The 23,103-nt window shown below is 38.1% G+C and overlaps 1 protein-coding gene across 3 annotated transcripts in view; it reads left to right on the forward strand.

Annotated features, from left to right (window-relative positions):
• Window positions 1–23,103, forward strand: part of LOC123876342 (serine/threonine-protein kinase 26) — a 164,837-nt gene extending 141,734 nt beyond the window's left edge. For 2 of the 3 annotated variants that reach the window (XM_045922753.1, XM_045922601.1), the window contains exons 3-12: window positions 6,711–6,927; window positions 13,265–13,557; window positions 15,323–15,468; window positions 16,444–16,619; window positions 16,956–17,083; window positions 17,329–17,472; window positions 17,877–17,972; window positions 18,413–18,523; window positions 18,997–19,088; window positions 19,690–23,103. In XM_045922753.1, the coding sequence (XP_045778709.1) occupies window positions 6,711–6,927; window positions 13,265–13,557; window positions 15,323–15,468; window positions 16,444–16,619; window positions 16,956–17,083; window positions 17,329–17,472; window positions 17,877–17,972; window positions 18,413–18,523; window positions 18,997–19,088; window positions 19,690–19,699 (1,413 nt within the window). In that variant the 3' untranslated portion in view covers window positions 19,700–23,103. Of the gene's footprint in view, window positions 1–6,710; window positions 6,928–13,264; window positions 13,558–15,322; window positions 15,469–16,443; window positions 16,620–16,955; window positions 17,084–17,328; window positions 17,473–17,876; window positions 17,973–18,412; window positions 18,524–18,996; window positions 19,093–19,689 lie in introns of all 3 variants that reach the window. The other variant, XM_045922680.1, reaches the window with a different exon arrangement.

Consider the following 23,103-nt stretch of genomic DNA (forward strand, 5'->3'; position numbering starts at 1 on the left):
AAGAGTTAATCGGTCAGTAATTGGCCACAACTTATAATGGAGCACGTGACTCGGGGACGGTTTACCGAACTACCTACAATAACTTGCTAAACGACTTGAAGTTATTTAATTAATAAAATTTCACAGACCCTGCTCAGTCTGCGGGGCACGTCTGCCAGTTCTCAAGACTAGACTTGATACACCCTTATTTAAACTTCTCTCTCGGATTAATAGTTCAACATTCTTGTTTTACTTTGATGTCGCGACGGGGAGGTCTTTGACCGACGCCTTGCCGTTGTCATGGAAACGGAAATATCTATGAGACGCCCGTGAAAAGTGTAGAAAGCATTATTCTCTTCATGATGCTCTTCGCATGTGTGGTCTCTCAATTTTAGTTGTTCTCGACTCACTGAATCAATGTTCTTGGTAGCTTTGGTTAAAGATTGTTTTTTAATCCTGGTATTAATTAATGAAATAGCCTGCAGGTCTTTGATCAGCCTTTGCGATGTATCACAAATATATCCAAGGGTCAAGGCGCATAAAATATTTATTCCTGAATTTCGAAACCTTTATCAATCAATGTCCGAACCTGAAGAATTTCTGAAGATCATTAAAGACGTTCACGTACCTATCCCATAAATGTAGAAATGTAAACAAGTATGTATATACTTAGTACTAAGTATAAAGAAAGTATCCATGAAAAGGGGGAAAATGTAAGTATTTGGCTTAGGTAAAGATGATCCATTACCAAACATGGCTAAAATGAGATGGTCTCAAATAAAACTCGGATATAATCGGCAATGATTCTCGGATCGGAAAATATCACCAGAATTTTTTGAATTTAGCGTTCGCCTCGGATACCCGATCCATCAGCGACGTGGATTATTTCGGTATGGCCACTTCAAAAGATAACGAATTTCGGATATTTCTGCTTTCAATTCACAAAGCTATCCGTAAATAGATACTTCATACTAAGATAAAACTCGAGATGTTTTGGTCTCTATATTTAAACCGTAGAGCGTTGGTACATAAACCCGTATATATGTACTACTCTTCTTTAAGGACATTTTTATCAATGACTGTAAATTTTACAAACAACCAGATTTTTTCCTCACGTTTGCCCGCGTGATCAGGTCGTACGGTCAAGCTATACCTCGGTTTTGTGGTTTTGATCAAAGTTGGAACAGTATGAGTATAATACCCTCAATAACATGCTTTCCAACCAGACGCAAGGACGGTGGCTGGACGCAAAGAAAGAAAAGATCTAGTGACTGGACGCAATATTGGTTATTGGAGCCGATTTTATATATCTTTATCTTTAATATCTTGTCTTTCAGAGTTTGAGTCACGCCAGAACCCTATTTTATTTCGCTACTCACCATCGAATTGCAAATATTGATATTGAAGGGTATTTGCATCTTATTTTTCTTCATCATTGTTAAAACGTAAAGGAAACCGCTATAATAATATGTGTAATCGTTTTGTTTACGTCTCGTTATTTGGTATTTCTGTTAAATCCTGTTGTGGTACAATTTTTAGGTTTCCCATATAAAAATTGCAAAAAATGGGATAAGTACATATTTCACATTGGCTACATGTTAGCAAATAGCAATAGGATTGTGTAAAAATTGAAGCTCTTATCAAAAAAATGAAATAATATCGAACACGTGTCCTCTAGATATATGTTAGATACCTATGCTTTCGTGTGTGCCGAAACTCTGCAACTTACAACAACAACAACAACAACAACAACAAGACATGTAGTGCATAAGTTAGTGTTTTGAATTAGAGCGCTAACTAATAGACTGCCTGCAGATTGCTTAGTTTTGAATATATTCATAGAAATACACCTAATGAACATAGGTTAGCATATCAACCTGATGTCATTGTCCTGGTCTATATCATCAACCGATACAGAGATAGGTCTCATGTCCACTGCTAGACATAGATCTCTACTCTCTTGTAGCGACTTCTACACACCACGGTCCGTTTCCTAAGTCCAGCGGGTCCTTGCGACTCGTTTGATGTCTTCTGACCACCCAGTGGGGAGTAAGCTAGCACTGCGCTTTCCGCTACGAAGTCGCCATTCCAATAACTTGGGATTCTGAGCAAATCGCAGGCAGATAAATAATAATTAATTGGCGTGCTTAGCCTAAAGAGCGTGATCAGATCAATGTGCAGACCTGCGTCATTGGTCTCTTGTAATCTATAAAAGGTAAAAGGTACAAGTAATCTATAAAATGTCGTTTCCAGTTACTACGACTTTATGCCCGAAAACCAGGAATGACCTGGGAAAATAAATAAGATTGGTACCCTTGCGGCACAAATAATATGAAATGGAATTATTTATCGCGTTTTCCATTCCCGGTACTCATCTTCCATTATAATGACTACCCAGTGTATTACAAGCTGCATGTTCCCACAGCTTCCGATCTGGGGTATGTTTGGTTAGGGTTGTCGAAACAAAACTTTTCCACCCTATACTTTGGATTTGGAACCTTTTTCTCAAAAGTTATATAACTTTTCCTCGGCTTTATCCTATACAAATAATGTAATTGACTGGTCGGCGTAGTAAAATTAATGGTGAAGAACCACAAAACTTTTAGAAAGCCTAGATAAAATTACGTAGATTTTGTGGACCGAACGACGCAATTTAATCATTTAGTGGTAGAATCATTAGACGTATCAAGGATTTGATTGTACTCTTATTGTTAACGAATTTAAAGAGGCTTAATTTATCACCAATGTATTATGGATAGTATTTTTTGATGGTTGAGAAGAAAATATAACTGTTGAAATTTTCAAACCTCTGAAAATGACTCATCGTGACATTTTTGTGTATAATATTCGCCCACTAGCTAATGGGACTTCGCATGGATTTGGTTTTATAAACATCTCGTCAGAATTCATTGACTTTCCGGGATAAAATGGCCTACCAATTACAATCCGGGTATCTTTAAAACAAGAGTGAATAGGCACCTTCTAGGTAAACGCGTCTCATCTTAGACCACATCATCACTTTCCATCAGGTGTGATTGTGGTCAAGCGCTTACCTATAATGAATTGTCGGTCTGCAAAAATTATGTCGATCCATTGTACCTTGCGAGATTGAAGGACAAACCAATAAACAAACTTACATAGCATTATAATATAGGTAGTGATTTGCCAATTGCTTAAAAGATTCACAGAAACAGTACAGCACAAAGGCGATGGACGACTAATTTGAAAAGAGGCTGGTGTCTGGAGTCTTTAAAGGAAAGTATAAATGGTTTCTTAAACAGATTGGACGATCTAACGGAGGAATATAGGCCCGTTGTCTGCGTTAATTAAACCGCACCGTCTGGTGACGCGACGTATCTCGCCTTACGCCATTGTTAAGCTCTGATCACACACAACGTACAACGGCTGTAAATAACGTTTCTCCAAAGTGGCTGCTAGAAGCTAAAACCAATAATTTCACTTTAGGGAACCCGCGCTGCTATCGTTGCGCTCCGCACTGTTACAGGCTTAATTTTGAACTTCAGGTGTCTCTCTAATTAGCGAAGGATTGCGGTTTGCTTTGTATACTTATTCCTTAGGAGGCGATTCCCTGTCTACTTCTTGATGATAATTAATTAATCTTACGGTCAATACATCTCTTCCTGCAAGTTAAGACCCTTGCTCACGATATGCAATTTTCTTCTGTTTGCCGGTCTTCCAAAGATCACGTTTACTTCCACTTCTCCGACAGACTTCTTCGTTCGTCATCTTTGGTAGTCATATTTTATTTTTTATTTGATAAAACTTCAGTTTTCTAGTTCCAAGGGTTTGGGCTGAGCGTTGATGAGTTAGTGAGTCAGGACACAGGACTCTTCTTTTTATATCTATTGATTTTTGCTAGGTGATGTTGCGCGTTGTGTGACTAAGGCTTTATCACATAATGACGCTACTAAATGAACCTTGAATATTACACTTCAAAGGCTTGTTTGATGATTAAGTATTATATCTATGGTGTTAATTATGTTTTCGTTTGGTTTACTAATATTTTTATTTTCGTTTGGTTTCCTAATATTTTGGTATTCGGGCTTGAGTAGTTTCAGAAAACATACGTTTGATTTTTGGAAATTGAATATTGTGTTTCAAAGATTTTACTGACATCATGCGTAACAAATTCTAAGTTATTTAGTTTCTTGTTTCTTAAACGATTATCTCAATCTGTTTGCACATTGCGGTTTAATGATTATCATGTGAATTACCAAGACTACCTATTATGTACATATTATTTCTTAATAGTTTCTTTGATGTTTTGCGTTGCATAGTTAAGTAGCAACACTAATCACCATACGTACACAATTACTATTGCGTCAACTCCGGCCTTTAAATAGTCTTTTTGTTCCCTTCCATAGAACCTCGTAGTTCATTTAGAAAAGGGACACGAGGCAAGAACACCTTGACAAACTTTCTATTACTTCTGACATAAACAACATCCATTGTTCAATGCTTCGATTGACTTTGTTCGCGATCGGATACCGGTATCAGTATCATCAGCTACTGGCAGTGAGATGTTGTATTATTATTAGAGCTATGCAATGCCCTGCAAAATGGGCTCAAACTCAAACTAATTGATGTCAAGAGACAACCTCTTTCTTCTACTGCCATCTTTTATCAGAGGTTGGCAACCACGGAACCTAGATGGATTTTATTCCTAAGAAAATTTATATTAGAAAGTGTTCTTCACTGCACCTGTACCCGGGTAAGGAGCTTGAGGCTCATAATATATGTATCTTGGGTTAGGCGGTAGGCCCGACGCAGAAAATCATTCTGCTGCTATTTTACTCACCAAAACCGTCAAGATCATAAATACGCCAGTTGTACTTTTTGTCATGCAATTTGCAAAACAAAAATTACTCAATTTAGGTAATGATAAAGACCTAAAAGAGTAAGAGATTAATGTTATTAATTTAACCTAGGTTACTCAGAATTGTTATTAATTCCATGCTGAGTAATCAGTAATCACTGATCATACCGTGGGAACCCTGCAAACGTGACGCCTGATGTATGACATTTGCTGCTCCATAAATACCATCTCACTGGCAATTGCATCATATTCATAAGTTATGTAATCTATGTGCATAGGTAACGTGACTATAATCCTAGCGTGCACACCATCAGATCAGATGGAGCGTGAACAGCCGGGCCGGATCCCCGCCTCGATGCTCCCATTGTCGTCTTCCGCGTCGGGTCACATACGTATCACGTACATTGTCGCATGTACGTGCTCATATTCATAATTTACCTATTTTTATCGAGTATCCTGGCAATTTTTTGGATATTCGGCAAAAGTGAGAAAATTGGACTATATCCATAACAAATGAACCCTTCAACCTATAAACGTTCGGAAGTTTCAATACGAAGTTGTTATACGTAGTTTTATTATAAGGAGAAAAAATGAGAACCTCAGGTCACGATTTCCTAAAACTTTACAACGTCACTGCCAGACATGGATTACCCTGGGAGTTGAGGCCAATATTCTAATGCATGTCGTACTGATTGGTCTTCAGCATTTCCTTCAGTCGTTTATTCATATTATGTAAAGGGAAGTAAAATTGAGCATACGGGATCATATTCATATTTTTTGGAAGCAAAGCTCACGCCCCCTGCCGCTCCCGTATCAATTCCGGCCGTTCCTCTTTTATTGTCTCCCGCGGCTTTTGGCTCCGATCCGGAAAGATTTACGACTCGTATCCTACAGAAGCTGTTTAATCGACTTGATAAATAACCACACCTTTAAAGACGCATACAAATAAAAATACAGTTACGACTTTTCCGAATGAGAATTTTATCAGAGCTGATAATATCTGTTTTTAGTATAGGTACAAAAATAATTGTTCACAAATAAGATGATGCGTAGGTATTAGGTACGTACTTTATCTTGAATAAAAATGTTCTGCAAATTCAATTTTGTTTACCTACATTTAAATAGAAGGTAAATGACAAAGGAAAGATAAAAAAAATTGATTATAAAAATCCGATGAAACATTCAGCCGTAATATTAGAAAATACCACAATCTCCCCAAATAGGGCGTTGGTGACATTTACGCAAATAACTCGTCGCCAAAATGTCAAGGTTAATACGTACTACGGACGATAACTGGATGGTGCTGTTTGTTTAAGCGTCTGAACTACTAGGTTATCAGTATTGAGTGACATGCTTCAGATATGGTTTTATCTCGAAAAGATCATACGATGGAAATTACACTACGTGGTATTTGTTTGTCAATAATCAACAAACTTGACCACTGATTACGAGTTCGTTGGACAAGAAGTTTACTTTTGAAGTCTGATAATAATCGAGAAATAGGTATTAATATTATAGAGATTTATAGAGTCTAGCTCTATTAATTAGCTCCTGTTATTAATAAATGTTTATTGCTTACCCTTACGTAGGTAACTAACCTACGTAAGTTTGTAAGTGCAGTGGTACTGACTTTCAAAGTCAAGGGGAATTCAAATCGGATTATAAGATTCTGTTTCTCAATTTTACATAATATACCTACAAATATTAGAGAAGTATGAAAAAGTGTGAATTATGGATTTTAATTTTACCTTGGAATTTCACTAATTAGTAGCCTAAGAGACAGCAATAAAGGTTCTGGTATCTAAACATATTAACTGCTTTGAAAAATCTGTTTTAGATATTCTGTCTTGAAACTTTAAGTTTTCCTACTAAAAGTTAATCTTCCTCTTTCCAGGGAACAAAACTATGGATTATCATGGAATATCTCGGCGGTGGGTCGGCGTTGGACCTGATGAAGGCGGGTAGTTTTGAAGAAATGCACATAGCAGTCATCCTGCGAGAGGTGCTGCGAGGGCTAGACTACCTGCACTCGGAAAGGAAACTTCATAGGGACATTAAGGCTGCTAACGTACTGCTGAGCGAAATGGGAGATGTTAAATTAGCTGATTTCGGTGAGTTTATTTTCATCATATTATCATTATCACCATCATATTAGACTGGGCGTGTATATGCCTTGGATACAGTCTTAGGCTGAGGGAACACCCGGTCGCTAATTCTTCATTAGCAAAATTACTCATACATTTGTTTTCTACCACCCTCTTTATGTATATCGTCGTTTTTCACTTTTCCATAATTTAAATTGAATGAATGAAAATACATTACTAAGAGTTGGTACGGTACGTAGATGTAAAATGGTTCCAAAGGTTTTTAAAAACAAATTAAATACGTATTGATTTCATTAAACTTGTCCTAACATTTATATTGAAGACCTCGACTTTTACAATGAGTAGTAGGAGGTTGTTTTGGAGTAGTTACAAGTTACAACAATATTATTAATTAAATATAACAAGAGGTATGGTCAGCAAATAAGCTAATAGATACTTAAATGGAGTAACTAAGTAGTAAAACGACTATTTTAGTTTGCTATTGACATCCAATGTAAGAGGTTGTACTTTAGTTGAAGAACTTGGAAATGATAAAGCTAGTAACTTAAAGCTGACACGCCCAGGCTTTGCTCGGATGGAATTTGTGAAAATCCTTTGTTCGTGGGGATTAAGGGTTATAACGAAAACTTATATTATGCAGGTACCTACAATATGTTTCTAGACCTAAAGGTTTGAGTTGTTCGTTACAGTCAGTAAATTTCTCTTTTATGTTGACTGTAGATGGACTACAAGTACAAGTATAGATACTAAAATAATGCATAAACACCTGTCAAGTGCGAGTCAGACTTACACAAGAAAGGTTCCGTACCATGTAGGTACAAGAAATGACACTTTTTTTTTGTGATGTAACCACAAATTCATCATTTTTGGATTGTTCCCTTTACTTGTGTTACCTGCCTTTCATGATTCTAGGTCAACAGAAATCACCCGATAGGTTTTGATTCCCTTGACGGGTCTTGTCAGCCACGACAGACAAACAGACGAAACAACAGTGATCCTATCTATAGGGGTCCCTTTTTCTGGAGATACGGAACCCTAAAAATCATACAAGCTTAATCGTGTAATCGACCTGTAACATAATCCAGATATGCCTAGTTTCTTCTGCGTACGTGGAATCATTAGCCGTGGAAATCGCACTAAACATACAATTCTATGCCACGTATAAAGAAAAAGATTTATAGTAGTATTGACAACAATAACAATATGTTTTTCTTTTTATGTGTGAATCAGTATTTCGTTTTTTCGAAAGCCAGTTAGATGGCTACGTTGTCATAAACCTTTTCTATACAGTGTCTCTACTCCTCTTCTCTGGTTTTCTTGTTAGATCTTAATTTCCTGGTGTGTTATTATGTAATTATCATTTACCAATTTTATTTTATTTGCTAATTTATTACTGAATCAGTAAAACTTTTATTTTTTCAATATATTTGCTCCTAAAATTACTCTTATGTCACCAGCTTTGTCGAACCTTCCGCTTATTTAATATTTCTTAACTTATTACAATTAAAATCATGTATTTAATAACTACGTATAATAAAAGAAACGCATAAAAAATAAGAAAATATGAACACTACCTATTTATCTACAGTAATATATTTTTTAACCGACTTCCAAAAAAGGAGGAGGTTCTCAATTCGTCGGGATTTTTTATGTATGTTCCCCGATTACTCAAAGACCCCTGGACCGATTTGGAAATTTTTTTTTTTGTTTGAAAGGGTATACTGTGCAGGTGGTCCCATATAAATTTGGTGAAGATCTGATGAATATCTTCGGAGATGGAGAACAGAACTCCTCAATGGATAAGAGCAAATTGCTCGCGATCAGTGTAATCTTAGTAAACAGTAAAGCTTAGTAAACAGTAGGGTTTTAACTGGGCATAGCATATTATAGTACAGTGGGGCCACTAAAAATTGTGAAATAAAAAAATTTCAAAAGAAAAATAAAACCGACTTCAAAAACCAAAAACACTAAAAAGTAGAAAATAATTTTTGTTTAGCTACACATGTAATGTACCTAGGTATGAAGTCGGGCGAGCTTCACTCTTGGATTTCTAATTTTGTTTTAATATGCTCGCTCGACTTCATACCTAGGTACATTACATGTGTAGCTAAACAAAAATTATTTTCTACTTTTTAGTGTTTTTGGTTTTTGAAGTCGGTTTTCTTTTGAAAATTTTAAAGATGTAAAGTTTGTAAGTTTGGACCTTTGCATGTAGCCGTGGGGTAATTTCTGGAACCAATGATCCAGTGATAAGACCAATGATCTGAAAATGGTTTTACTGGTAGCCACGTCATTATCTGCGAGTGCTATTAGTCTTTATGCTATAAATTAAGTGAACGAAGTCGCGAGGAAAACTAATAAATTATAAAAAACTATCTAACGCTTTCCCCGTTCGTTTCCGCTTATTAGTATGTTACCAGAATGTAAATAATGAAGCCTAACCGCGACTTGCGTTTGCTTTGCATGCGACATGTTGGCATACCTACGTTGCAATGAGAATTTAACCGCAGCTCATTGTGCAGTAGAGCGTACAGGCATAGAACATTTTAGGTGGTCAGATATATCGTAATTACCTTTTAGTATTGTTCTGGCGTTTGTTGTGATCATGTGTGAATGACCCTAGTTTTGACGCGGGGGAAGTAGGTATTAGTAACTACATCAGGAGCTATCTTTTCTAAATAGGCTGGTGACGCGTGGTTCTCTAAATATTGATGGTTTTGGTGAGACGAAAGATTTTACAAATAATTTATACTAGATAACTAATAATAATTAAAGCTTAAAGATTAAAGATAACTAGCTCGCTAGTTCATCCGCGAAAAATCTCGTGGGAACTCTTTAATTTTCTGGGGCAAAAAGTAGCCTTAAGTATAAAAACTAAAACGTTGTTGAGCCAAGTAATAATCTAAAAATTATCAATTTCATTTATTTTCTTGCCGGTAGGCATTTTCATCGAGTGTTTAATAAAAGAAAATACCGAATTCAATATATTACTACCGCTGACTTTAGCTTTCTCTTAAAGTTCACATTGCGGAAGTAATATCGAGATTCGAAATTGTTCTGGGATTCCATATTGGACGTGATCGGTATTATTGTATTACGTAAACCGGCGCCACGCTATAGATCTCTTTAGACTACGCGTTTTGTGAGTTATTGTTACAGTTTAGTCATATTTTTGATATTTAAAATTCACAAAGGTCAGTAATTATTATTATTAGGAACTAGATGGAAACTAGTTAGTGCGATGACGTTCCTGCTTCGTACCTATAGTATGCGACAGGTCGAGATGGCAATTGGGTCGGAGACGCCCCACACACCCTACAGCCTTCGCGCTAACCCGGTACGGGATAGCACGGTTGTTATAGTATATTGACCTAAACTTATACATCAACTTATATTATCTAAGAATCGTTTGACTTATTAGATTCCATCAGTTTTCATTAGGTGATATTTCGTTCCTGTGTTCTTTTAATTGTACTTACTAGCACTACACTTTCACTACTGATTACACTATACTAGCTCAAAAGGCAGTACATATTTATAGTAAGTCTTAATAAAAATGCTAGTGAAATATCGAATTCTGTTATATTTACTTAATTAACACATTGTGTACAAATGCAGAGTATGAAAACAGGCTGTTATCGTGAAATTCCGGCATATCTAAAGCCAGTGTTAGCCTTGAGCGCGCTGGGCTAATATTTGTTCAGGTATTTCGAGTAGTTTCAGTGACATAGCTATTAAGCGTTAGGCTAATGGACGCACCTTTGATGCCATTAAACCAGCAGAGCGTAGCAAAATTTTTCCGAGATCGTTTTACAACCAATGATATATTATATTACTAGGGGATGCCCGCGGCTTCGCCCGCGTGGATTTCGATTTTTTTTAAATCCCGTAGGAACTCTTTGATTTTCCGGGATAAAAAGTAGCCTATGTCCTTCCCCGGGACGTATCCCATGTCTGTACCAAATTTCATTAAAATCGGTTCAGCGGTTGGGCCGTGAAAACGTAGCAGACAGACAGACAGACAGACAGACACACTTTCGCATTTATAATATTAGTATGGATTAAAATATTAGTATGGATTATGTAAAAAGAAATAGATATACGTTACATACGCATCTAAAATGAAGATCACATTGTACGCGTATGTTTACTACCGCATTTGGATCGCTTTCGTAGAACTATCTCTTTAGTCTCGTATATTTTATATCTTCTGTCTTATTCATCAGCGAGAACAGGTTTTATGTGCCATGTAACATATCTATATTGTAATAATAATATCATTGCGCAGTGACGTCGCAGTCATATTTCTATGAAACTAGCAGTCACACCCCGGTGGTCTGTAGGAACTTAGGGAAACCTACATATTATGAAATTTCTTATTTGAATGAATGAATGAATATACTTTTATTGTACACCACAAAATCTTTCACTTCGCTTGGTATTTCTATACAAAGCGGTTTGAGTTTTACAGTTGTAATCAGTCAGTCAATTTTTCCTTTTATAATAAAATGAGAAACTCGAAACGGAAAGGTTTAGAGTTAGTAATGAATTTACCTACCTAAGTAGTACCTTTTTGTAAGTAGTTATTATTTACTTATTCTAATTTTCTCGTACATCAGTGTGATTAATTTACACATATTTATTATTGATCTAATGTTTGATTTATTAATTGAATGATGTGATTGTGATGAATTTTCAAAATTTTACGAAATTGATAAATCGGATAAAATAGAAGTTTCGTTTTCGGTTAAATTCCCTATCGATTTGAAAAATATAAGTGAAAAATTGTTATGAAGTCAACGATATTATGTTACGGCTAATATCGACGTTGGGATCTTATTGCAAAGCTATTTAGTCGAGGAAGTAAAACGGTGGACGAGTCGATGTTGTTTTAATAGTCTGCGTTAATTTATCTTCATTGCGATAAGAATACAGTATTATCTCTACGGTCTTAATGGATTTTTTGTTTATTTTCTGTATACCTATCTACGAAATACATGAGGTACATCCCCCACTACGCGCTAAAAGGTTTTGTACCGATATTATTAGACCAGCTATAATAGCTATTGTAAGTTATAATTGTGTAATGAGGTGTTTTTGAATACACAGTAAATGTATCAGTCATATATTATAGGTTTACACAACTTCACCACAAAATTAATGCATTCCATAAAACTATAGCAAGAGGCCTTTAAGACGGACGCCTTCATAGGACTGTGAGCTTAGAGACGAGCGGCACTTTGTCGACTGCGTCAATTTTGTCGGCTACTGCCGTCGATACCCTGGCGCGGCTGTCGTCGCGTGTTGCTGGATGCCGTCGATGCGTATCGACGACTATATGGCATATTATTGTAAATTGAATTTGTACTTGAAAAGAGCAACCGCCGAGTTTCTTGCTGGTTGTTCTCGGTAGGAACGGCATTTCGAACCTGTGGTAGATTATTTTGACGATTCAAAAGCACTTGTAAAAGTTTAATTGAATAAAAATATTTTGAATTTTGAATTTGAATATCGCCGTCACGAGACAACGACGGCAGCAGTCGACAAAGTGTCGCTCGTCTGTACTAATTAAAACTACTCATATTATTATCTAAAATCAATTGAATTCCCTGCACCAGCAACACAGAGACGGTGTCCTAATTTACCCCTACATCTCTATAGAGGCTGGCTAAAAGCCAGCAGTCAATATTTGAAACATTCGCGCGCCTTTATGTGTAGTCGGAGTCAACACTGAATGCACTCAAGTTTACTTACGATGCCGATGTAAAACTCCGCCTGTATTTCCACCAACTTATTTTATTATGTCGAGAGGAAGGGAGGCCGAGTCGACATCTAGAGTGCCGTCGAGTCTGCACAGACGAAGAGGACGAGTGCCAAAGTGGTCTTGTTCCTTTAAGAATATTTCAAACTGTAACTGCTATATCGTTTGTTATGAAAGGAGGATTTTTTGTTCCCACTGTTTTGTTTGCTCGCCATTTTGGAGTTTAGTCATCTCTGTTATAGCGCGACGAGCATTGTCTAAAAATGAAAGAGCAATTTACGCGTATGCTTTTTTAAATTCTATTTTTGACTCGAGATACTTTTTGTTTACAGTTGAGACCAGTTTCCAGGTTTTAGTTTGGTACATAGAAAAATCCTTGTCTGCGGACTAATGTCTTAATTTTATTCGAATATAAAACCGTGATGATACTTAGTTACTTAATAGGCACTTGAAATTTTGCATAATGAGGAACATTATTAGTTTGTGATTGTTTTTTAGTGTGGTATGCAAGTGTGGGTATATAGAAAATCTGTCATTATGTCGAGTTAATTTACTAACCCACGCATTTATTGTAATTTTCAGGTGTCGCGGGCCAATTAACAAATACAACTAGCAAAAGGAACACATTCGTCGGCACGCCGTTCTGGATGGCACCCGAAGTCATCAAACAGTCATGCTACGACAGCAAAGCGGACATCTGGTCGCTAGGAATCACTGCCATCGAACTAGCGAAGGGTGAACCGCCCAACTCTGAGCTCCACCCCATGAGAGTATTGTTCCTTATACCCAAGAACAATCCTCCGCAACTGACCGGCAGCTATTCGAAACCTTTCAAAGAGTTCGTAGAAGCATGCTTGAATAAGGACCCCGAAAATGTAAGTACACACTTTCGCCGTTTTTCGAATCCAATTGGCACTTCATGTTCTGCTTGGTACAGTGCGATGTACGAAATCATCACTGTTATGACATTCTCTCGCTATTGGCTGAAACGCTTGCAGCAAGAATACTAAAGCCAATCGCAACAATTACGATTGTAACAATGTGGTGATCTTAGCTTTCATACTAAGGGGGCTAATATCCAAGAAAATCCTACCTGCAACTGACCAGCTATTCAAAACCTTTCAAAGAGCTCGTTGAGGCGTACTTGTATAAGGACCCCGAAAATGTAAGTGCTTCTACCTTTTCCTGCCGCAATTATCGGCCCTTGTTCGTTTGACTGAACGAGGGATGAAAGAATTTTCTATATTTTGACCATCAACTTAAGGAAATGGATTATTATTATTAATCAACGTATGTAGGTTTACGCAACATTGAAATGCAACGCTGATTTTCAGAGCGTATCGAGCTTAAATCCTCAATTGAATATGTATTTCAAGAAAATCCTTACATCGTAACTTATTCATAGTTTAGATCTCCGCGCTATTTGTACTCACTAAAACATAGAATAGAATAGAATAGAATAGTTTTTTATTCAAATAAACTTTTACAAGTGCTTTTGAATCGTCAAATAATTTACCAAATAATATCGAGCCCGCTTCATATAACTTGTCTAAGATTCCACTATTTATCTATTTATGATTAAAACTATCTTGGTCAAATTTTTTCAACATGTAATGCAAGCTTCCCACTTACATTAATAATGATTCAAGCCTGTAAAAACGCAGGTTCTCGTTATTCATTACATTTTCACCATTGTATAGTAGTTTCGTACATCCAAAAAATATTTCCCGAAAACGGCAACCAATTCCAATACTCCCAAGATTTCGTCGAAGCGTGTCGAAATAAGAAGCCCGAAATGTGAGTGCTTTTTGTTATCTGTGATCGATCGTGATTGATGTACATTGTACGTAGTTTGAATGATGCGAATGTATTTCGAACGGGCCCTTTTCAACTAGGTCGGATTAATGGTGAATGAATGAAGCGTATTCCGCTGTCAAATGATAAGGATTTATGTAGGCTCCTATATATAAGTTATGGTCATAAATAAAATTTTAATTGATCTTATGAACTTTAACTCCATAACTTTGTCAATGATTCGACCATTACCAACGGTCGAACGGTAAATAAACCTCAGAGACTCCATCCGTTCTTTATTTCAAAGCTAACAGTCCTTCTAATTTGTATCCTACTTTTATTCACCCTTTGCTTGAATGCGATCTCATTTGATTGTAAGTGATGTTGTTGGCTAAGGTCCGGGGGTAAGATAGGTGGTTACAGTTGCGTTTAAAATTTAAATGAGAACCAAACTACGTTTGTATAGAGCGCGCTACGAACACACTTTTCATAAGCATAAAGAAACGTCTGTATTCGGACGAATGCCGCTGAGATACAGAATAACTGTATATTACTATTATTAATACATGCTATTACATGTATTAATATACCTTCTGAAGTGTTCTCATCATCATCATGATCAGCTCATCACCGCCTCACTACCATTGACCGCCACGCTGTTCAAGTGCGGATTCACAGACTTCTCAGTCTCACACTTGAGAGCACTATGGACAACTCTGGCATGCAGGTTTCCTCACGATGTTTTCCTTCATCATTAAAGCAAGTGATATTTAATTGCTCATATATTGCCCATAACTCCGAAAAGTCAAAGGTTTGTGTGCTAAAATGTCTGTACGTTAATTTCAGAGGCCAACGGCGAAAGAGTTACTAAAGTTCCAATTCATCCGGAAGGCGAAGAAAAACTCGTATCTAATGGATCTAATTGATAGGTATAAGAAGTGGAAAGCGCAGAGGAGCGAAGAAAGTGAAACAGAATCGGAAAATTCAGATTCGTAAGTATTCGTTGATCTCTGCACTGGCTAGTCCGCGTGGATTTACGTTTTAAGAAATACCTCGTGAGCCATTTTTGGATGTATGTATGTGGATAAAGGAATAGGGTATTTTTCCGAGATAAAACCTCGCTAAACCCAACATAATACCTAAACGTCTTCAACTATATCCATGTAAAATCAAGTCGTCCGTTGCTCCGTTGCGATATGATTGAAGGACAAACCAATACAATAAACACTATTTAGCATAAAATAGTGACAATGCAAGCTATTTTTGTTGCAAATTTTACCAAAATCGGTTTAACGACTAAGCTGTAAGCTGTTATACAGACTGACAGTAGGCAGACATTTTTTGTAATTATCCGCCTTGAGGATTATAAACAATTTCATGTTTCAGAAGTCCTTATCTTTTGGGTCTAGGTCACGCACATTTTTTATTAATACTTTAAATTGCTAACCTTAGTTTTTAGTGTTGCATGTTACCACAGTACCACAGTTTAAGGAGCGCAATCAATTCCCACTTGATTATAGAATCGCGTGAGTGGCCGAATTATAAAAGGATCAAAGTTAGTCCTTCGCCGAACCGCTGCAGCGTTCTATTTGTATAAATGCTACGAATGAATCATTAGCAGAAACGTTTGTAGGTCACGTTGCATGATGTGCTTAGAATAGAACCTAGGAGATTTTCGTTGTGTTAGAGGGAATAAAAAAAATTATTTTGCTATAATCCACCAGAGATCTATTTTGTTTCATAGTCTTGCATTTTTGATTTTAATGAAATTTGCGTATGGAGTTTGCATCCCTGAGACGTGTATAGGCTACTTTTTGTCCCGGAAAATCAGAGTTTCTACGGAATTTTTAAAAAACTTAAGTCCATGCAGATAAAGTTGCGGGAATCATCTAGTGTCTAATCAAAAATTTACCCTCTAAGAAGTAAATTAATATTGTCTAACGTTGTGGATAATGTAACTGTTTCAGAGAGGAGTGCAGCCGCGGCGACGGCGAGGCGGACGAGCCGTGGATCATGACGGTGCGCGGCGGCTCGGCCGCACGCTCGGCGCAGCCGCTGGCGCCGCTCGCGCCGCTGCCGCCGCTCGCGCTCGCGCACCTCGCTGACGACAAGCGCCGCTCGCTGCACTGCGTCGACGACGCCAGTAAACGTCTCTCTCTCCTATATTATTGTATAAAAAGAAAAGTCCTGACTCACTGACTGACTCCAGCACAACCCCTTAGAAAAATTGAATTTTGCCCAAGAGTTCTATTTATAAAGAGATAGGGACTAAAGAGGTCAGGGTTGCTAGTTATTCATAGTTTTCTTGGGATAGCAATGCAGTGGATTCCTAGGTCCTTCTGCATGGCTAAACGTGAATGTCTACCCTGGATGATTATTTTTTATTATCTGAAGATAATGAACAAACGTAATGCGAACCTGCAAATGGACTGCAACGCCTACCAACTTGTAGCTAACAAATGACCGTTTTGATTTCCAGTAATACCTTCCCCCACGTCGCCGGTGGCGCCCAAACAGAACGGCTCCCTCAGCGCGCGCGGCGACGACGTGCCGCCCGACAACCACAAGCCCGCGCCGCTCAACAACAATACTCCCGACAAGCTACCTGTGAGTTCGCGTACTATATCTTCCCCCAAGTCGCCGGTAGAGCCCAAACAGAACGGCTCCCTCAGCGTGCGCGGCGGCGACGTCCCGCCCGACAACTACAAGCCCGCGCCGCTTAACAACAATAGTCCCGTCTACCTACATTAAGCTACACACTAAGACAGACAGACAACAAAGTGATCCCTTAGGTTCCGTTTTTCCTTTTGAGGTACGGAACCCTCAAAATAAGATAATCGTATTGTTTCCAGTCTCGACAAACGCCGATTTCGTCGACGCCCGTGGAGCAACGTAACGCGAAGGAAAGGGACCGCGGCGACCGCGAGGAGCGCAAGGAGCGGGAGCGAGAGGAACGGAGCTCCAACAGGGACAGCGTAGTTTATAACAATAAAGCCGTAAGAACATATTCTTACTTATTTCATACAAAACAGTAGACCCAGTAAGAGCTTACACGCCTCTGCATTGTTGGTGATTTCGTGTATCGAAACGTAGGTAAAATGGACCTAAACCTTAGGGCTCTAAGGCGTAAGAAGAAAACAGTTCAACAATCTGTTACAAGTAACAGCCGTAAGGAGTTCGCCTATTCTATACCTACATCTACGACCCCCATCAAACAGCACAACACAAGACAGTGTAATCCTTATTAATGATTTTAAGCTTATTTCGTGGTTTAACGATAATTATCTAAATAAGCTGACTGACTAACTGATCTACAAAAGCACAGCTCAAACTACGATTCATGCTGATTCAGCTATGATTCACGTTGCCCGTACTATAATAGTGAATATCGCGTTTTCAGTCATCGCCATTGGATCACAGAGGAGCGAACAACGAAGAGAACAAAGTGAGGCGGCATGCGTATCTTCAACAGCTTATTTATCCACTATTGAATGAGGTATGTATTTATGTAATCTTCATGAAGTTTACAATAGACATACATATACAAAATGTTTGCGTGTATCTGTTGTGTGAAACTTTGTAAGTATGCGTAACACGCTTATTATCATCTGGCGGATTTTTTGAAAAATTTTGGCAAGTTTCCTTTTTATGATAACTATAAAGCCCGTATACAGATTTCAGAAGAAGTCGGTCCAATGGCATAAATGTCAGGAACGTCAGCTACCTGAAATATTAATTAATTATTAACTGGTGGAGAAAGGTGTTGATCGGAGGGTAGTTTCTTAAATTGCAATTTTATTTTTAGATATTTGCAGTTCAACTTAGCCTTATGTATTTCTTATCATTTGTTAACCTGTATGTTTATCATATTATGGTATTGGTATTATGGTTTATCGGTATATTGTACGGTGAATTACCAAATGTATTGTTTTGCAGCTATCGCGCAAGCACGGCGCGGGCAGTGCGAGCGCGATAGAGGAACTCCGACGTGCCTTCGACGCGGCCGAGCGCTCCGCGCCGCACCTCACGCGAGCCTTCGTACAGCAGGTGAGCTATTAAATGATGCCACAGTATCCGGTATATATCAGTATCGAATACCGTTCTGTTTTTGAAGTGCGTTTCGATATCGGTATTTCTGGTCCGGGCTGTTATATCAATATTTCCATCTGGTCTAGTATCAGTATTTGAAATTCTTTCTATATCAAATATGGGTAATTGTATGAATTCTGTCTGTTATCGGTCCTTGACGCCATTTCAATATATGTATCTAGACTCCAATACGAAATCAGTAATAAAATCTGTAATATTAGACTGCAGCAGTAACTTTTTTCGGTTTCGGTATTAAACTCCGTTCAATATCTCAAAAGAACTATATGTCGCTTATAATTTTCTTAGTATATGTTGTGTCGCTCTTAAAGATTTATTTATTTATTTATTATGGAAGAGCCAGCGTGTGCTAGATCTCTCTATTACGATTTCTAATATTTCATAAGAGTGAAAGTAAAAAATAATTTTTGCAGGTGGTGCAGAGGGTGGCCACGCAGTCGCACACCAGCGCGCCGCCGTCGCCGCCCGCGCACAACCCGCTGCAGCCCAAGCACCAGTGGATGAGGTAGGTAAGGTCTCACTACACTGTTCTTTTTACTATTCTTATCTAATCTTTTGCCTGGGACTGTGGCCTCGTGGGTTGACGTGCTTCAAAATCCTGTCTGAAGAACCTGTAGACATTCCATCCCAATGTGCTGGAATAGTGACCCAATATACACACAGCGGGCGAACTACAAGTGAATCTGGGAGGTGCTGGACACATCTTAAGGTAACTTTTTTAAAAGACCTGTGTCCAGATGTGGACACGCGTCTCTTACATCAATTATATTTTACACTAATTGATGCCCGCCACTTCATCCGCGTATATTAAGCTTTTAAAAATCCTTTTGATTTTTAGAATAAAAAGTAAATTCCTTCTAATTGGGATCCATATGCAAGCTATTTTTGTACCTAGTAGAAAATGTTCACAAATTCGTCCGAGTGGGTTTTGTTTTTTTTTTAAACCCGAAGGATCTCTTTCGTTTTTGCACTAAAAGTTCACTTTGGAATTGATAATATTATTATAATTATGTTTTTATTTTGGTTTATTGATTTTTTTTACTTTATAGCTGAAAGAATAAATCGATTTCAAACATATTTTCATTCCTTCGTGTTGTTTGCACCAGGGACCTATAATGCCAGTGGCGTGCCCGCCACCGCAGCCGCGCGGCGACCGCCTGCGCGCTCGCAACTGTTGCGCGACCGGCTCGCTACAGCACCGCAACTCGCATACGACACCGCTGTGCAACGCACTGGGTGCGGCGACGCAATGCAACGCAACTTCTCCTATGCATCTTAGACAACGCATCGCATTGAACAAACCGAAAATCACTATCATATCGTCGGTCGGATTAATTTACTGAACATCTCCAAAATCACGTGTTTTGAGTTAAGTATGAAAAATGGTAGAAAATTGAAAAAGTTTTCCGTACAATCAACAACAAAAGACAAATTGTTCCAATGGACATGAAACAACTTCTCTGGTAAAGAATCAATATTGATCTCAACTTTTTCTTATTTTCACTTCATTACTGGATCATTTCATGCAATTAAGGAAAAAAAATGACAGGTGACACCTAAATCTTGGTAATATAAAATGAAACTGCATATTAAATTAATTCTCAATTAATGAACTTCAACTCACAGAATTCTGCAGAAATAAATCGCGGAGCATACGCTTACTATTGCCACTTTGTATGCAAAACTATATTTTTAATGTAATAAACGAGGTCTATACAAATATGAAATGGTTTTTCGATATACTAGCCTAATCGTAAAAAAAAATTCTACTTGATTATTATTTAATAAGCCAAGCTTTTTTATTTATTAAAGTTTTTCACGTACATAATACCGTCTCAGAATAATTCTAAACGAAATAAGGCATCGAGTCAGAGATGTCCGAACAAATTCTATCCATAATCCGTCTTTTAGTGACCTTATAATGTTATACTGATGTTTTCCAAATAAAATACTGACCAAATTACACTGATTTAGTTTTTGCTACCCATATTAATAAAGATTATTAATATAATTACCTTCGCATTATGAAACGGTTCACCTTAATGTGCGCTAACCATAATACTAATGTAAATAGAATCGATGGCAGTGCATAGCCGAGTCACAAAGTTGCAATGCCATATTTAATAAAATATTACATATTTAACATTGAGATACTACAACTTATGATAAATATTGTCTTATTAGAGAATTATATGATATGTAAATTATATACCTTTTGTACCCCATGGTAATGTCGTGATTTTTTTATGTAAGGGCTAAAGCACACCAGATATTTTTAGCATCAGCTTTTGTCGTCGATCTTTTCTCTCTTCGAAAGCTAAACGTTGCGATTGAACTTTAACGGACACTCACTCACTGCGATCGTTCCTGCATTGCTGAAGATAGTGGTACTACTATTGTGTCCACCAGCTTCCATCGGTAGTCATCTTTTCAATGCTTTATTTAGACGTGTTTGACTCCCTCTGTCTGACTTTTGGTCAGACCAGCTAGTTGATGAGCGGCCTCTCGCTCTTTTGCCCTTCAGGGTGGAAATATCGAAATGAAATGCGACAAGTTGCTGAAAACATGATTCAGCAATCAGCATCGAATATACTTTCGTGACGCCGAGGTCGATCGCAGTTAGTCGCAAAAGCTGCAGCGTCGCTGATTGCCGATTCTAAAAGTATCGAGTATGCTTTGGCCCTAGCAATGGCTTAGGCTTAGGTTACACTATTGTGAATGGAGCGAGTCATCGTAGTGTAAAAGATTAGCGCGCGGCGGCTGTTTGTATGCGGGTTGTTTGTTTTATTATGTCTGACCTTGTTAATTTATAAATATTCGTGGAGAGCTACACTTCGCCAATATTTTGCCATAATTTTGTTCTAAAGTTTTCCTTTACTAACACGTTTTGTATAGAGGTTTGATCACTTCGGTCGTCGAAATTCTAACGTATTTATACACTTAGAGATATGTTGAAATTTGGTAGTGTTTCTTTAGTGTCATTCCAGACAAAAGACAACATTGTCAGCATTTATAGATTTATTTGTTTATATTTTTTGTTGAACTTGATTAGCGCTCTCGTTCTTCCTTGATTGATCGCGGAGCCGAGGCCCGCGCACTGTGACCGTTCGTAGGAGTGTTAAAAAAATTCTTTAGTTTAATTAATGAAAATTAGTTTTAATTCTCGGTTGATTACCGATTTTGTAATTAATATGTGACTAATAAGATGTTCTAAAACATTAATCTTATATTTTGTTGCAAGTTTTATTTTAATTTTATTTCGTTTAGATAATGTAAACGGGAGGCGATACGGAGCTAGCGTTAGTATTTTGTGAATTTAAAAGTATTCCCGACACCAACGACCATGCGGTGTCTGTGTGAACAACATGCTTAATATGCGACAATATTTAGCAATCGGAAACTATATAGAGTATATTATAATGAAGACTACAAAACAATTATTATCGCTGTGTAAAAATGTAAACCTACTATAAATGTGTAAATTGTGTAGTGTAATGTAAAGAAAGCTGTTTTATGAAGTGTTCTTATAAGCGTACGGACAAACCGTCGCGGCACGGCGCGCCGACGCGAGCGCTCGCTCTAACCTCTAGATTCTAAGTCCCTTTTCCATTCTTATGCTAAAATTAGGAAGCACTAAGCATTGCCTCTCTCGCTAGCCCCCGTCCGGGCTGACAGGGGACGCCGCGACAATTGGTCGCGTCGCGCCTGTCGCGTGTCAGTCGGGACGCGAGTCTGCGCCGCTCGCACGTGTCGGTGCGTCGTGCTCTGCCTTGTATTTTTGTTTGGCCATGTGAATCGAGCATGGGAGTTGTAATGTTGATTTCGATGGAGGAACAAAAATTATTTTTCCACTTGATGGTATTATATTATGGTAATAATGCGTGTAGTGTTAGAGTTGGGCGATAATTGTTGATTATTGATTAAAATTAGGTGTTTGTGGCATTGGATTGTAGTCGAGACGCGTCAGCGGAGGCCGCGATACACGTGTCGCGACGCTGGCTCGCTTCGTCTATGGCGGCCGCCGCTCGGTAGTGGTTTGTAGTGGTTACCTACAGAATTCGCAGATTGTTCCGGATCGCGTCGTTTGGTTCATGGGTATTGTGATCATAATTGCATAGTTTAATTAAAATATATATTATTATGATAATATGTCTATCGGTATCGAAGCCGGTCGTAGGACTGCGTAGTGTAAAACATCGCGCGTCGGCCCGACTCCGCGGGGTTCCGAAGCATGTCGGTTATGAAACCACGCTTTACTGAGTAACTGTGATATAAATATACGGTGAATCGTCATGGATGTTAGCGAGTAGGCACGCGACTGTCGCGCGTCGCGGTGTCGGGGCGGCGCGGGTGTGCGCGAACTCGTATCTCGGTATAACCCACTCATGCACCAAGTCGAAGTAACAGCTCACGACGCGTACCATTAGTGTAATGGTCAATTAATGTTGCGGCGTCATTCTAACACGTTTATGTAGGAAACAAATTTGACTCTGAAATAAAAGAAGTTATTTAATTTTGGA

The sequence above is a fragment of the Maniola jurtina genome, chromosome 1, assembly GCF_905333055.1.
Source record: "Maniola jurtina chromosome 1, ilManJurt1.1, whole genome shotgun sequence".
In the NCBI taxonomy this organism is placed as follows: Eukaryota; Metazoa; Arthropoda; class Insecta; order Lepidoptera; family Nymphalidae; genus Maniola; species Maniola jurtina.